Below are 14,475 nucleotides of genomic sequence, written 5' to 3' on the forward strand. Positions count from 1 at the left end.
AATACTTGCCAGATGCACTGTAATAGTTATCTGTCAGCGCGTGTTGAAAAGGACAATTAGAGTTGGAAAGTTGGGAGTTCTTTCTTCCAACTTTTGAGACACTGCCCAATGCTGAACTAATTCGATCAGCCCTTGGGAGTAGGATGTTAACCATTTTATGTGAAAATATTTATAGTTTATAGTTTTGGCCTCTGAGGGGTAAAAAGACACGATGCGACCGTTAATCGAACCCCAAATAGTTTTTCCGTGTGCTGATTACAATTTTTTATAACCCCAAATGGACATGCTTTATTTTTTTGTATCCTCAGCTAATAGCCAAAGATTGGCCCTTCGGGGTGTATCTCTGCAAGATGATGCCCTTCATCCAAAAAGCTTCAGTGGGTATCACTGTCCTCAGTCTATGTGCGCTGAGTATTGACCGGTGCGTATATGCTCCTCATCCTCCAAGTTATTTGACGTACTACTCAAAGCAGGAAATATCATGTGTTTTGCTTGCACAGCTACCATGCAGTGACGTCATGGAGCAGGGTGAAGGGAATGGGCATCCCTGTGTGGAAAGCGGTGGAGGTGGTGCTGATTTGGGTGATCGCTGTGCTGTTGGCAGTCCCCGAGGCCCTGGCGTTCGACATGTTGGAGATGCCGTACAGAGGCAACAAACTGCGCGTGTGCCTGCTGCATCCGGAACAAAGCTCCAACTTCATAAAGGTAGGCACGGCCACAAGCAAGGACTACATAATATATAAAAACCCAAAACCAGCAAAGTTGGCACGTTGTGTAAATTGTAAATAAAAACAGAATACAATTATTTGCACATCCTTTTAAACCTATATTTAATTGAATTGACTGCAAAGACAAGATACTTAGTTATTTTTTGTAAATATTAGCTCATTTGGAATTTCATGCCTGCAACATGTTTCAAAAAAGCTGGCACAAGTGGAAAAAAAGACTGAGAAAGTTGAGGAATGCTCACTTATTTGGAACATCCCACAGGTGAACAGGCTAATTGGGAACAGGTGGGTGCCATGATTGGGTATAAAAGCAGCGTCCGTGAAATGCTCAGTCATTCACAAACGAGGATGGGGCGAGCGTCACCACTTTGTGAACAAATGCGTGGGCAAATTGTCGAACAGTTTAAAAACAACATTTTTCATCGAGCTATTGCAAGGAATTTAAGGATTTCACCATATACGGTCCGTAATATCATCAAAAAGCGACATCAGTGTGTAAAGGATATCACCACATGGGCTCAGGAACAATTCAGAAATCCACTGTCAGTAACTACAGTTTGTCGCTACATCTGTAAGTGCAAGTTAAAACTCTACTATGCAAAGTCAAAGCCATTTATCAACAACACCCAGAAACGCCAAAACACATTTCCATCCATCAATTTTCTACTGCTTGTCCCTTTAAAAATAAACAATTACATGGATAAATGAAATTAACCATTACTTACACATCTTATTGAATACTATTGTTGGCAAAGACGATGATGAGTGGACGATGAGTGAGGAGGGGTGTGGAGAGCTTTTCTACGAGTTCTTTCTTGAATTCAATAGTACTGAGAGTACTGAGACTCTTAACTTTCTTTGGCACCATTGTGGCTTATTTTGCAGTGGTATTTAGGCCGTATAATAACTGAAGACATCAAATTAAAATTGGGATAATGCAAATCCTACAAAGAGTAGCCGTTAAAAAATCCAGGCGCTACTGTATGACTGATTTTTGTCAGTAGAACTGCTCCTTTGTTAACTTGCATGCAAACAGCTTGAGTTTGTTTTCTACTAAGTGTGAATGTTGTTCGTCTATGTGTTTCCTTTAATTGACAGCCAGACAGGGCGTACCACAACTTTGACTGGTGAAAAGTCAATCACAGGGTGCGTACAGAGCCAAACAACCATTCACATCCTCCATGGGAGGAAAGAATAACACTGAATGTACACAGGAATGCATGTTTAGGATGTTGAGTGGCACATATTTGCAGTATATTGCACACTGGGAGCCTGATGTACTAAAGGTTTGCATGTGCAAACTTGATAGCATTACTAAACGTGTGCAAAGTGGATTGGATCTATTAAGTGAGACGAATAAGGCGTGCAAACCATTTTGTGTCTCTGTTTTCATTAATATGTGAAATGTATGCTGGTTAGCAAAACGCCCACAATGCTTGGAGGAGAGAATACAATACATTAAACAGCATGCACAATGTGATTTATCAACATTCATCACCGTTTTGGCAGCACTATATTGCGCTTTATTTAGCACGTTTGAAAGGGAAGCGCAAACTGATACAGTTACGCACACGGCTGTGAGAGACGAGTGCTTGCGCAGCAAAGACACACGATGGACAGGGAAACCTCTGTCCTATGTGTACATTTCAACATATTTTGACAGTCAGGAATTTAAAATATAAGACATATTGTCTATTCAGCAATATCCTTTTATAATTCCGTAGCGGCTAGATGATTTAAGGTGCTGATTAAAACAAGTTCAATTGATGAGTTTTGGTGTCATTTAATATATAATAGTTTCTTTTTTCACATAGAATATATATTACTAAAATATATCCTATATAATACAAACTTCTAGAAGTATGCATTTTTGCATCTTGAGCACAGGAGTGCAGCTCAATGCACTATCAGTGGTTAAAAAATTAAAAAAAAGTGGTGTCAATGTAGATGCACTCCATGACTGCTTCTAAAATGCCCATAAAAAATGGTGGATGTCACCTGCATATTTGAAAACATTGCAAAATGCAACAGGTAGGAGCATGATAACATAAATATGCAGTAAATGAGATGTCTCTGTGGGGATTCCCCGTTTAGTACACGCAAACGCCTCATTTAAAAAAGGCGTACTGTGTGCTATGAGGGACCGTTAGGGACATTATTCAGAATTACCTCTTATACACACTACTGAAATGCTCTCACATTAAACAACTTAAATGTTTTTCTCTCACACACACTACTGAAACACTTTCATACACACTACTGAAACACTCTTATACACACTACTAAAAATGCTCTCACATAAACAAACGAAATGTTTTTCTCTCACACACACTACTGAAACGCTCTTATACACAGTAGTGTGTGTGAGAGAAAAACATTTCAGTTGTTTATGTGAGAACATTTCAATAGTGTGTAATTAGAGTGTTTCAGTTGTGTGTATGAAAATGTTTCAGTAGTGTGTGTGAGGGAAAAACATTTCAGTTGTTTATGTAAGAGCATTTCAGAAGTGTGTATGATAGTGTTTCAGTAGTGTGTGTGAGAGAAAAACATTTCAGTTGTTTATGTGAGAGCATTTCAGTGGTATGTGTAAGAGTGTTTCTGTAGTGTGTGTGAGAGTGTTTCAGTAGTGTGCATGAGAGTTTTTCAGTAGTGTGTGTGAGCGAAAAACATTTAAGTTGTTTATGTGAGAGCATTTCAGTAGCGTGTATAAGAGGTAATTCTGAATAATGTCCCTAACAGACCCTCATAGTGTGCACCCACTTACTATACATGCTAGTTTTAGATAGCATGCGCTGTTTAGCGCAAGGTATTTAGATCTGAGTAAATCAGACCCTTGAGTGTGTTTGCATCTCCCCAGTTCTACCAGGACGTGAAAGACTGGTGGCTGTTTGGCTTCTACTTCTGCCTGCCGCTCGCCTGCACAGGAATCTTCTACACTCTCATGTCCTGCGAAATGCTGAGTCGCAAGAAAGGCATGCGCGTGGCACTCAACGACCACATGAAACAGGTATGACTGCACACATCGTGGCGCATTAAGACTAAAGGCTTGAGCCTAACGTTTGTCTTTGTCTAGAGGAGGGAAGTAGCAAAGACGGTGTTCTGCCTGGTGCTGATTTTCGCTCTGTGCTGGTTGCCACTTCACCTCAGTCGCATTCTCAAGAAAACAGTTTATGACCAAAATGACCCCAACCGCTGCGAACTCCTCAGGTAGGCACGCAGCGTCACAAATAAGCTGGGAAAGTCACGACGGCCCATTGTTCTCTGCCTCGTGGCTTCCTGGCAAACTGACCGTGAGCGTTCTCCTTTCCCTTCCAGCTTCCTTTTAGTGATGGATTACATTGGCATCAACATGGCTTCACTAAACTCCTGCATTAACCCGATCGCCCTCTACTTTGTCAGCCAGAAGTTCAAAAACTGCTTCCAGGTAAGAACGCAAGGACATTGCACTCTGAATATGAACACAGGGGTAATGTCATATATCAGCTGAAAGATGACGGTTAATATTTTTGATTGGCGAGAAGAAGGATGTCGTTAATATTTAAATGACACACTAAATGACAAACCTGCTCAGTGGCCTTGTGGTTAGAGTGTCCGCCCTGAGATTGGTAGGTTGTGAGTCATACCAAAGACTATAAAAATGGGACCCATTACCTCCCTGCTTGGCATTCAGCATCAAGGGTTGGAATTGGGGGTTAAATCACCAAAATGATTCTCGGGCGCGGCCACCGCTACTGCTCACTGCTCCCCTCACCTCCCAGGGGGTGAACAAGGGCATGGGTCAAATGCAGATGACACATTTCACCACACATAGTGTGTGTGACAATCATTGGTACTTTAACTTTTTTAACTTTAACTTGTGCATGAGCAAGGTGCATCATTTTGGGGTTTTATTTAGCGTTGTTTTTTTCACCCCGGTGGAGAGTCTACAATCTACAGTTGTGGCCAAAAGTTTTGGGAGTGGCTTAAAGCTGCTGCCTAGAGGGCGCTCACCGTTCAATGGTCCCGCCCCCTTTTTATGCTCCAACCATATGTAAGCAACTCAAAAAACCACCCTGATCCCCAATGTGCATTTGACCAGAACAGCATTTTTTTTTTTTTTGAATTTTTTTGGTTAAATCTGCTCTCCTAAACCACTATTGGTAACATCTGTGAGCTGTTGGTGGTGCTCTCATATATATTTTTTAATATATCTATCTTTTATATTTTCTGAGTATTTTTTATACATATATATATGTATATATATATATATATATATATATATATATATATATATATATATATATATATATATATATATATATATATATATATATATATATATATATATATATGTGTATGTGTGTATATATATATATACAGGTATATATATATATATATACAGGTATATATATATATATATACAGGTATATATATATATATATATATATATATATATATACATATATATATATATATATATATATATATATACATATATATATATATATATATATATATATATATATATATATATATATATATATATATATATATATATATATATATATATATATACCTGTATATATATATATATATACCTGTATATATATATATATATACCTGTATATATATATATACACACATACACATATATATATATATATATATATATATATATATATATATATATATATATATATATATATACGTTAGGTCAGGGAAAAACACAGAGGCTATTTCATCCCTACAAGCCTGTTCTGCAGGTTTCTCTGCTCTTCAGGGGATTTTAGAGAAGATTTTAGAGAAACCTGCGAAACAGGCTTGTAGGGATGAAATAGCCTCTGTGTTTTTTCCTGACTTAAACTATATTCGGTATTGAGCACTGTATAGCGGATAAACCACAGAAACCTCAACTATATACTGTATATATATATATATATATATATATATACATATATATATATATATATATATATATATATATATATATATATATATATATATATATATATATATATACATATATATAGATATATATGTTTTAAATTACATTTTAATTAAGTGTAATTGATTAAGTCTTATCAAGCTTGTTTCGTCACTTGTTTCTCTGTCAGTCTGGGCTCTGGCGTAGTTGCACATGTATCATTTGCATGCTTTAGAGCGCGATACCCAGGAAACGTTGTGTAGAAAAGGACAAACTGTGGGGACAAAAAAGTAAGCCCATAATGGCAACCACATGTTCAAAAACACGCCTAAAAAATGCAACCCGCAACTCACACACTTTGCAACACTGCTGCTGCTAACAGCTACTGTAGGAACTCCGGCGATAACTCAACTCACAGTTACAGTGGATTTAAATAACTGGTCCTGAGGAGAGATCAACCTGCCAGGGCATCAAAGCTAAACTTGCCATTTACTATTAATTGTTCTTTATTAACTTCTGCGCTCTATGCGTTCCTGTGACTCAATATCAGCTGGAATTCCGCTGCTTTTCCACCGCTACGATCTGGTCTGAGGGTCACACGTTAATCGCACCAAAGAAAAATATATTTACAGTACAGGCCAAAAGTTTGGACACATCTTCTCATTCAATGCGTTTTCTTTATTTTCATGACTATTTACATTGTAGATTGTCACTGAAGGCATCAAAACTATGAATGAACACATGTGGAGTTATGTACTTGACAAAAAAAAGGTGAAATAAAAGAAAAAATTAATAAATGAAAAAGATGGTTTGACAAAAACAGACTATCTTTGAACCTCAGTAAAACTAAAATAAAGCAATTTGGTAACAGTAGAAGCGAAAGTCAAACACAAATACAAATGGACGGACAGTGAACAATTAAAATAAACTAAATTATGTAATGTATTAATAGATGAATATGAATAATAAATGAACTGGAAATCTCATTAAAAAATACAACATAAAATGGCAAGAAATATGTCAATAATGAATAAATCAAAATATAATACATGTGCAAATGCACTCCATATTCTCTACTGCTCGCCATCATCATCTTCAGTGATACATACAGTCATTACAAATACAAACCCCGTTTCCATATGAGTTGGGAAATTGGGTTAGATGTAAATATAAACGGAATACAATGATTTGCAAATCATTTTCAAACCATATTCAGTTGAATATGCTACAAAGACAACATACTTGATGTTCAAACTGATAAACATTTTTTTTTGCAAATAATCATTAACTTTAGAATTTAATGCCAGCAACACGTGCCAAAGAAGTTGGGAAAGATGGCAATAAATACTGATAAAGTTGAGGAATGCTCATCAAACACTTATTTGGAACATCCCACAGGTGAACAGGCAAATTGGGAACAGGTGGGTGCCATGATTGGGTATAAAAGTAGATTCCATGAAATGCTCAGTCATTCACAAACAAGGATGGGGCGAGGGTCACCACTTTGTCAACAAATGCGTGAGCAAATTGTTGACCAGTTTAAGAAAAACCTTTCTCAACCAGCTATTGCAAGGAATTTAGGGATTTCACCATCTACGGTCCGTAATATCATCAAAGGGTTCAAGGAATCTGGAGAAATCACTGCACGTAAGCAGCTAAGCCCGTGACCTTAGATCCCTCAAGCTGTACTGCATTAACAAGCGACGTCAGTGTGTAAAGGATATCACCACATGGGCTCAGGAACACTTCAGAAACCCACAGTCAGTAACTACAGTTGGTCGCTACATCTGTAAGTGCAAGTTAAAACTCTCCTATGCAAGGCGAAAACCGTTTTATCAACAACACCCAGAAACCACATCAGCTTCGCTGGGCCTGAGCTCATCTAAGATGGACTGATACAAAGTGGAAAAGTGTTCTGTGGTCTGACGAGTCCACATTTCAAATTGTTTTTGGAAACTGTGGACGTCGTGTCCCCCGGACCAAAGAGGAAAAGAACCATCCGGATTGTTATAGGCGCAAAGTTGAAAAGCCAGCTTCTGTGATGGTATGGGGGTGTATTAGTGCCCAAGACATGGGTAGCTTACACATCTGTGAAGGCGCCATTAATGCTGAAAGGTACATACAGGTTTTGGAGCAACATATGTTGCCATCCAAGCAACGTTACCATGGACGCCCCTGCTTATTTCAGCAAGACAATGCCAAGCCATGTGTTACATCAACGTGGCTTCAGAGTAAAAGAGTGCGGGTACTAGACTGGCCTGCCTGTAGTCCAGACCTATCTCCCATTGAAAATGTGTGGCGCATTATGAAGCCTAAAATAGCACAACGGAGACCCCCAGACTGTTGAACAACTTAAGCTGTACATCAAGCAAGAATGGGAAAGAATTCCACCTGAGAAGCTTAAAAAATGTGTCTCCTCAGTTCCCAAACGTTTACTGAGTGTTGTTAAAAGGAAAGGCCATGTAACACAGTGGTAAACATGCCCCTGTGCCAACTACTTTGGCACGTGTTGCAGCCATGAAATTCTAAGTTAATTATTATTTGCAAAAAAAAAATAAAGTTTATTAGTTTGAACATCAAATATCTTGTCTTTGTAGTGCATTCAATGGAATATGGGTTGAAAATGATTTGCAAATCATTGTATTCCGTTTATATTTACATCTAACACAATTTCCCAACTCATATGGAAACGGGGTTTGTATATATAGACATATTTTTTTGGTTTACTTCCTCAGAAAAAGTAACGTCAAAACGACAGCAATTGCATGCATGCGGGCACAGCCGCACGCGTGCTTGGTAGCAGTCATGGCGCCTGTTGTTTAGTTGCCAATACTCTCTTTATACACCACTCTACCCCTAGTAATATGCGGGCTGCATCCAGTGGTATGCCAAAAAAATCACTTAATTTATTTATGTATTTATTTGACAGGGACAGTACAATTAAACATTGCTACCCACAGGTAACCGATGTCAAAGTACATAGGACTTCTAGCCACAGGCTAATTTGCAAACCTTGTCCCTGGTTAGGCTTTTAAAAAAACACATACAAAAGGATTAAGACAAGTACAACAATAAAAACACATTGAAAATAATTGGCCCCATTTGTCCATTGATTGATTGATTGAAGCTTTTATTAGTAGATTGCACAGTACAGTACATATTCCGTACAATTGACCACTAAATGGTAACACCCGAATAAGTTTTTCAACTTGTTTAAGTCGGGGTCCACTTAAATTGATTCATGATACAGATATATACTATATATACTATCATCATAATACAGTCATCACACAGGATAATCATAAGAGTATATACATTGAATTATTTACATTATTTGCAATCCGGGGTGTGGGATGTGGAGGGGGGGGTTGATATCAACACTTCAGTCATCAACAATTGCATCATCAGAGAAATGGACATTGAAACAGTGTAGGACTGACATCCATACCACATCCAGTTCTAGTGCTTACACTTCTGATTTTCCTTAAGCCACTTTTTCAGTTTTGTGGAGAAAAGTTTAATGTCTGACTGTGACTTTCACTTAAATCAAAAGTACAGCCTTTTATTTTCCTATTTTCAAACAGTGTAAATATTCAACATGGGTGTAATGTTACAGAGGCCAAAAATGTTACTTGTACATATTAAGTAAAACTTCTGCCTCGTTTTTAATGAATACTTCGCCCTACTACGCCACTGTGTTTCAAGCGTAGTCGTTATGGTGGTACTTAAAGGGAGTTTTTTTCTGAAGTGGTACTTGGTAAAAAAAACAAAAAACTTTGGGAACTACTGGACTGAGCGGGGGTAGAATAATTAAAAAGATACAAGCAATACAAAAAAAATGTGATTATGAACCATTTTGTCCTTGCAGTCTTGCCTGTGCTGTTGGTGCTACGGAACATCCCCATTGGATGATCGAGGGTCCGGGTCAGGATGGAAGGGCTCCTGCCACGGCAACGGACTGGATCGCTCCAACTCCCGTTCTAGTCAGAAATACACGAGCTCCTCATAAACACACCCACTCTTATTTAGCACTTCATTTAATCCCCGAAAAAACAAAACATGTTCCCAATCAGCACCAGTGGAGCTGGAGCTGGAACTGGATTGAAGGACACGAAAGGGTCAGGCCAAACAATGAATTAAATCAAAGGACTGTACCTGCAGAATGAAGACACCAAGGCTACCTGCATTCCACAGAGGCAAAAATGCATCACGTCACATGCAAATCACATATAATATAATACAGTATCTAGCCTTTGTATTTCTATACATAACAGCGCTGCAGCTGAGTTATATGAGCGCAATCAGCAGGACATCTGGAACTTGAGCACAGAGTCACTGCCTTGGCAACATCTTACCAAAGAAAATGGGGAGTTGGGATGTCAGCCGTTACGCTGCTTACAGTCAAAGTGAAGGACCACTGCTGTTGAGGATATTGATGGAAACTACCCCCCACGCGCTGTAGGAGGCTCGAGTTCCAAATATGTACCAAAACAATAATCTCATGACCACATGACAGTGTCTATGTCATGACATCACGACTTCGCTGTCAAAGCTCATGTGTGAAAGGTTATTTTTGCTTAATCTCTTCATCAAGCATATTTTTATACATTAGTATTTCTGTTAAATATAGTGTGTCTACTGGAAGTTTAGGATCTCCTGGATATTTTAAAGGAGAAGTATACGTTTCATAATGTGAAAGATAGTATCTTAAAGATGTAGCAAGATCTTCCTGCAACATACACCTGTTCTTTATATTTGCAGCAAGATGCAAATAAGGGGTCTATTGATTAATGACGGTTTGTCCAACACAAAGTGTTCAAAATATGATTAATCATATTTGCAGTTTGTACTGGAATGTGACTGGCAGGTTTGACCCACAGTGCAACTCGTTGCATATCCATAACCACATTCGGAGAAAACTGCACATTACATTTGCTTGCCTTTTTCGAAAAAAGTTGTAGAATCAAAGTATTAATCTTTTTAGCATAAGCGGTGGCTGCTTTTCAAAGTGGAGAAATCTGGGGCAACATTCAGTGTATTTGTTTTTTATATAAATTGTACTTTACTTTACATAGCAGATCCTCACTCAAACAGTGCAGCCATTGTCTCAATGTATTCTTGTGGTAATTCAATCAAATAGAGGCACAACGTCCTAATTAAAGAGTTATACAATTAGTGAGTGTTGACACAAATATTCATTGACCCTTCGGTTAGCTATTCTAAACTTATTTTGACTTACAAGCTTATACAAGCTTTATTTCCTTTCATTGTTGAGCAAATGCATTTTGCACACATTTGCTACAGTAATTGATCTTGCTGGGCGTGCCGCTCAGCTGATCATGCAGAAAATGACTCAGCAACTCAATTTCATGGCAAAGGCACCACCCAGACCACATGGTCCACACAGCTTTGTCTAACAAGGGAGAGAGAAATACAAAGCTGAAGTTCAATGCAATGTCAATACTTATCAGCATTTTGATTGTATGTATTTATAAACAATATGCGGTAATAAATATTACTTGATATCATCTTTGTGGTTTGAGTTTCTGTCTGCCGGTATAAAGTTGTGCGTGGTGCATTTTGTCACAAGATAGAATAGCACAGTCATGACGCGAGTCGAAACGAAACTTCAAAAGGTAATGGTTAATAACTCTACTTAAACGATGACTTCATGCTCTGATCTTAACGTCGAAATGGTTTCTTTGTTTGCATTTCACATCAGAGAATTATCAACAGTGCACGTGAAAATGGTGTTCAGTCATTATGGCTTTCAATGGGTAACATTAGCAGCCTGAGATACGGAGGTGGGATTGTTTCTTCTGTTGCTGCATGCGTCGGCATATAGACCATCATAATGCCTCCACCAAGGAGTTCGAGGAAATGAGGCTCGCACTCCACTCCCTGTGCAGCGATGTGACTGCGGTCAGAGTGCAGCAGGAGCAGCTTCTTGAGGTTCTAGAGGAGGTGAAACAGCTACGCCTCCAGAACGTGGAGAAGGACCGGCGCATTGTGGATCTGGAGCGGCGAGTGGACAAGCTCGAGCAATACTCCCGCATGAATGATGTGGTCATCACCGGCATCAAAATTAAGCCGCGCTCCTACGCGCGTGCGGTGGCCGCGGACAGCGGGGAGCCCAGCGAGCAGGAGATACAGTCGGTGGAGCAGCAGGTGGCTTCTTATCTCCAGAGCAGGGGGATAGAGATGGACCTGGAGCACGTCGAGGCTTGTCACCCACTGCCCATGAGGAACCAGAGACCACCAGCTGTCATCATGAGATTCACAAACAGGAAAAAGAAAATGGCACTATTGAAGCAAGGACGCAAACAGAAAGCTACATTTGTTTTCATAAATGAACACTTGACAAAGAAAAATGCTGATATCGCAAGGATCGCACAACAACTTAAAAGGCAAAGCAAGATTCAACAAACCTGAATAATGAACTGTAAGATCTTCATCAAACTAAATGGGACGCCGGAGGAAGCAAAAGTCTTGGTGGTGACGAAAATAGAAGATCTTGATAAGTATTGACATTGATGCAGTACTTGGTATCAATGTAGCTTTGTGACTTCTACATCATCTCAATGCTACCCACACCAAGTATTGATATGGACATGTTACAGAAGATCCAACAACATCAACAAAAAGAACTGGACATGTGTGAGTATCAAAAGCACGCCACAACAGAGACTGATATGGAGATAGACCCTGATAATAATTTTTTTCTCTGCCATTGTAAAAAACTGTAATTATTTTACCTGTGAACAATATGAAAGCAGTGTAAAATCAGAAGATAGTCTGTCAATAATACATTTCAATAGTCTGAGCATGTACACTAACATTGAGGCTATCAAGGATTACTTAAAAGAATTTAGTCATCCATTTACCATTATTGCAATTACTGAAACCTGGTTCAACAATGATAAAGGTATTGATTTTAGTCTGAATGACTATGAATTAAGATACATAAACAGAATAAATAAAATAGGAGGGGTCGCATTGTACATTCATAATAATAATAATAATAATACCTGGGATTTATATAGCTCTTTTCTAAGTACCCAAAGTCGCATAAATCTGTTACATTTAAAGTTTTAACAAACATGACCATAGCAGTCGATGGATTATTTGAATGTTTAACAGTGGAAATCCTAAATGACAAAAAGACAAATATCTTCATGAGCTGTGTATACCGGGCACCTGGTTCAAGCATAGAAACTTTCAATGAGTGGATGGGTAAACTATTTTCCTCTGTGAACCATAAAATCATATTTATCTGTGGTGATTTTAACATTGATTTGTTAAACTCAACCAAGCAAAAACATGTTGATGACTTCATTGACACAATCTACAGCATGGGTGTAAAACTCTGGCCCGCCGTGTAATTTCACTTGGCCCTTGAGGCGATATCAAATTAACACTAGAGCTGGCCTGTCGATTATATACAGCGGCGGTGCCGCGGTAACACCGCATTCACCGCTAATTCTCATACTTGCCAACCCTCCCGGGCGACTCCCAAATTTCAGTGCCCCTCCCGAAAATCTTCTCGTCCACTTTTCATCCAGTCCAACGAGTGCTGGTCCAGTCACATAATATGTGCGGCTTCTGCACGCACACACAAGTGAATGCAACGCATATTTGATCAACAGCGATACAGGTCACACTGAGGGTAGCCGTATAAACAACTTTAACACTATTAGAAATACACGCCACACTGTGAACCCACACCAAACAAGAATGACAAACACATTTCGGGAGAACATCCGCACAGTAACACAACATAAACACAACAGAAAAATACCCAGAATCCTTTGCAGCACTAACTCTTCCGGGACGCTACAAGGTGTGTGTGTGTTTGTGTGTGTGTGTGTGTGGGGGGGGGGGGGGTGTATTTTGTATCATCCCGGAAGAGTTAGTACTGCAAAGGGTTCTGGGTATTTCTTCTGTTGTGTTTATGTTGTGTTACGGTGCGGATGTTCTCCCGAAATGTGTTTGTCATTCTTGTTTGGTGTGGAATTACAGTGTGGCGTATATTTCTAACAGTGTTAAAGTTGTTTATACTTTCACCCTCTGTGTGACGTGTATCGCTGTTGATCAAGTGTGCATTGCATTCCCATGTGTGTGCGTACAGAAGCCGCACATATCTTGTGACTGGGCCAGCACGTTGGTAGAATGGATGAAAAGCGGACGTGACGACAGCTCGTAGAGAACGTTAAGGTACGCCCCCAAGACTGTGGTCTGGGTGAACTACGAGATATAATGACTGATGAACACCTTCGTTTGATAATGAAGGTTGCCTCAGCTCAAAGCCTGAGCCCCGACATTAATGAACTAGCATCCAAGAAAAGATGCCAGGTATCTGGCTTGGGCACATCAGATTAGATCAGTGTGTTGCAAACTGAGCAGTTTAAAGTCCTGAATGGTTGGTTTATTCATTGTTATTTTATTTTCAAATGTATTAGCCTGTGGAAAAAGTTAATGTTGATATTTACCTCAGAAGGCTGCAAATAGAAAAGAGGCATTCAATTTTTATTTAAATTGTATTTGATATGCCATTGATATTTTGTATGTATTATTATTATTATTTTAAACTCAATTTTGCATGTCACTATAAAGTTATATAAGCCTTGCTTGTTCAATATTCAATGCAAAACTTGTTTGGGTCCCTATTAAAAGGTTAATTTGTTCAACCTTTGCCCACGGCTTTGTTCAGTTTTAAATTTTGGCCCACTCTGTATTTGAGTTTGACACCCCTGATGTACAGCTTGTCTCTATATCCAACCATAACCAAACCAAGCAGAATAACAACACAAAGTGCCACAATCATCGACAACATTTTTACTAACA

General features: G+C 38.8%; 2 protein-coding genes across 2 annotated transcripts in view; one reads left to right on the plus strand and one right to left on the minus strand.

The window, feature by feature from the left end:
- Nucleotides 1-11,153, plus strand: part of LOC133648957 (endothelin receptor type B-like) — a 29,441-nt gene extending 18,288 nt beyond the window's left edge. The window contains exons 3-8 of the mRNA XM_062045537.1: nucleotides 309-421; nucleotides 501-705; nucleotides 3,586-3,735; nucleotides 3,802-3,935; nucleotides 4,044-4,152; nucleotides 9,500-11,153. Coding sequence (XP_061901521.1) covers nucleotides 309-421; nucleotides 501-705; nucleotides 3,586-3,735; nucleotides 3,802-3,935; nucleotides 4,044-4,152; nucleotides 9,500-9,640 — 852 coding nt within the window. The 3' untranslated portion in view covers nucleotides 9,641-11,153. The remainder of the gene's footprint in view (nucleotides 1-308; nucleotides 422-500; nucleotides 706-3,585; nucleotides 3,736-3,801; nucleotides 3,936-4,043; nucleotides 4,153-9,499) is intronic.
- Nucleotides 1-14,475, minus strand: part of slc7a2 (solute carrier family 7 member 2) — a 396,413-nt gene that overhangs the window by 219,528 nt on the left and 162,410 nt on the right. The window lies entirely within an intron of this gene.

The sequence above is a fragment of the Entelurus aequoreus genome, linkage group LG04, assembly GCF_033978785.1.
Source record: "Entelurus aequoreus isolate RoL-2023_Sb linkage group LG04, RoL_Eaeq_v1.1, whole genome shotgun sequence".
NCBI lineage: Eukaryota > Metazoa > Chordata > Actinopteri > Syngnathiformes > Syngnathidae > Entelurus > Entelurus aequoreus.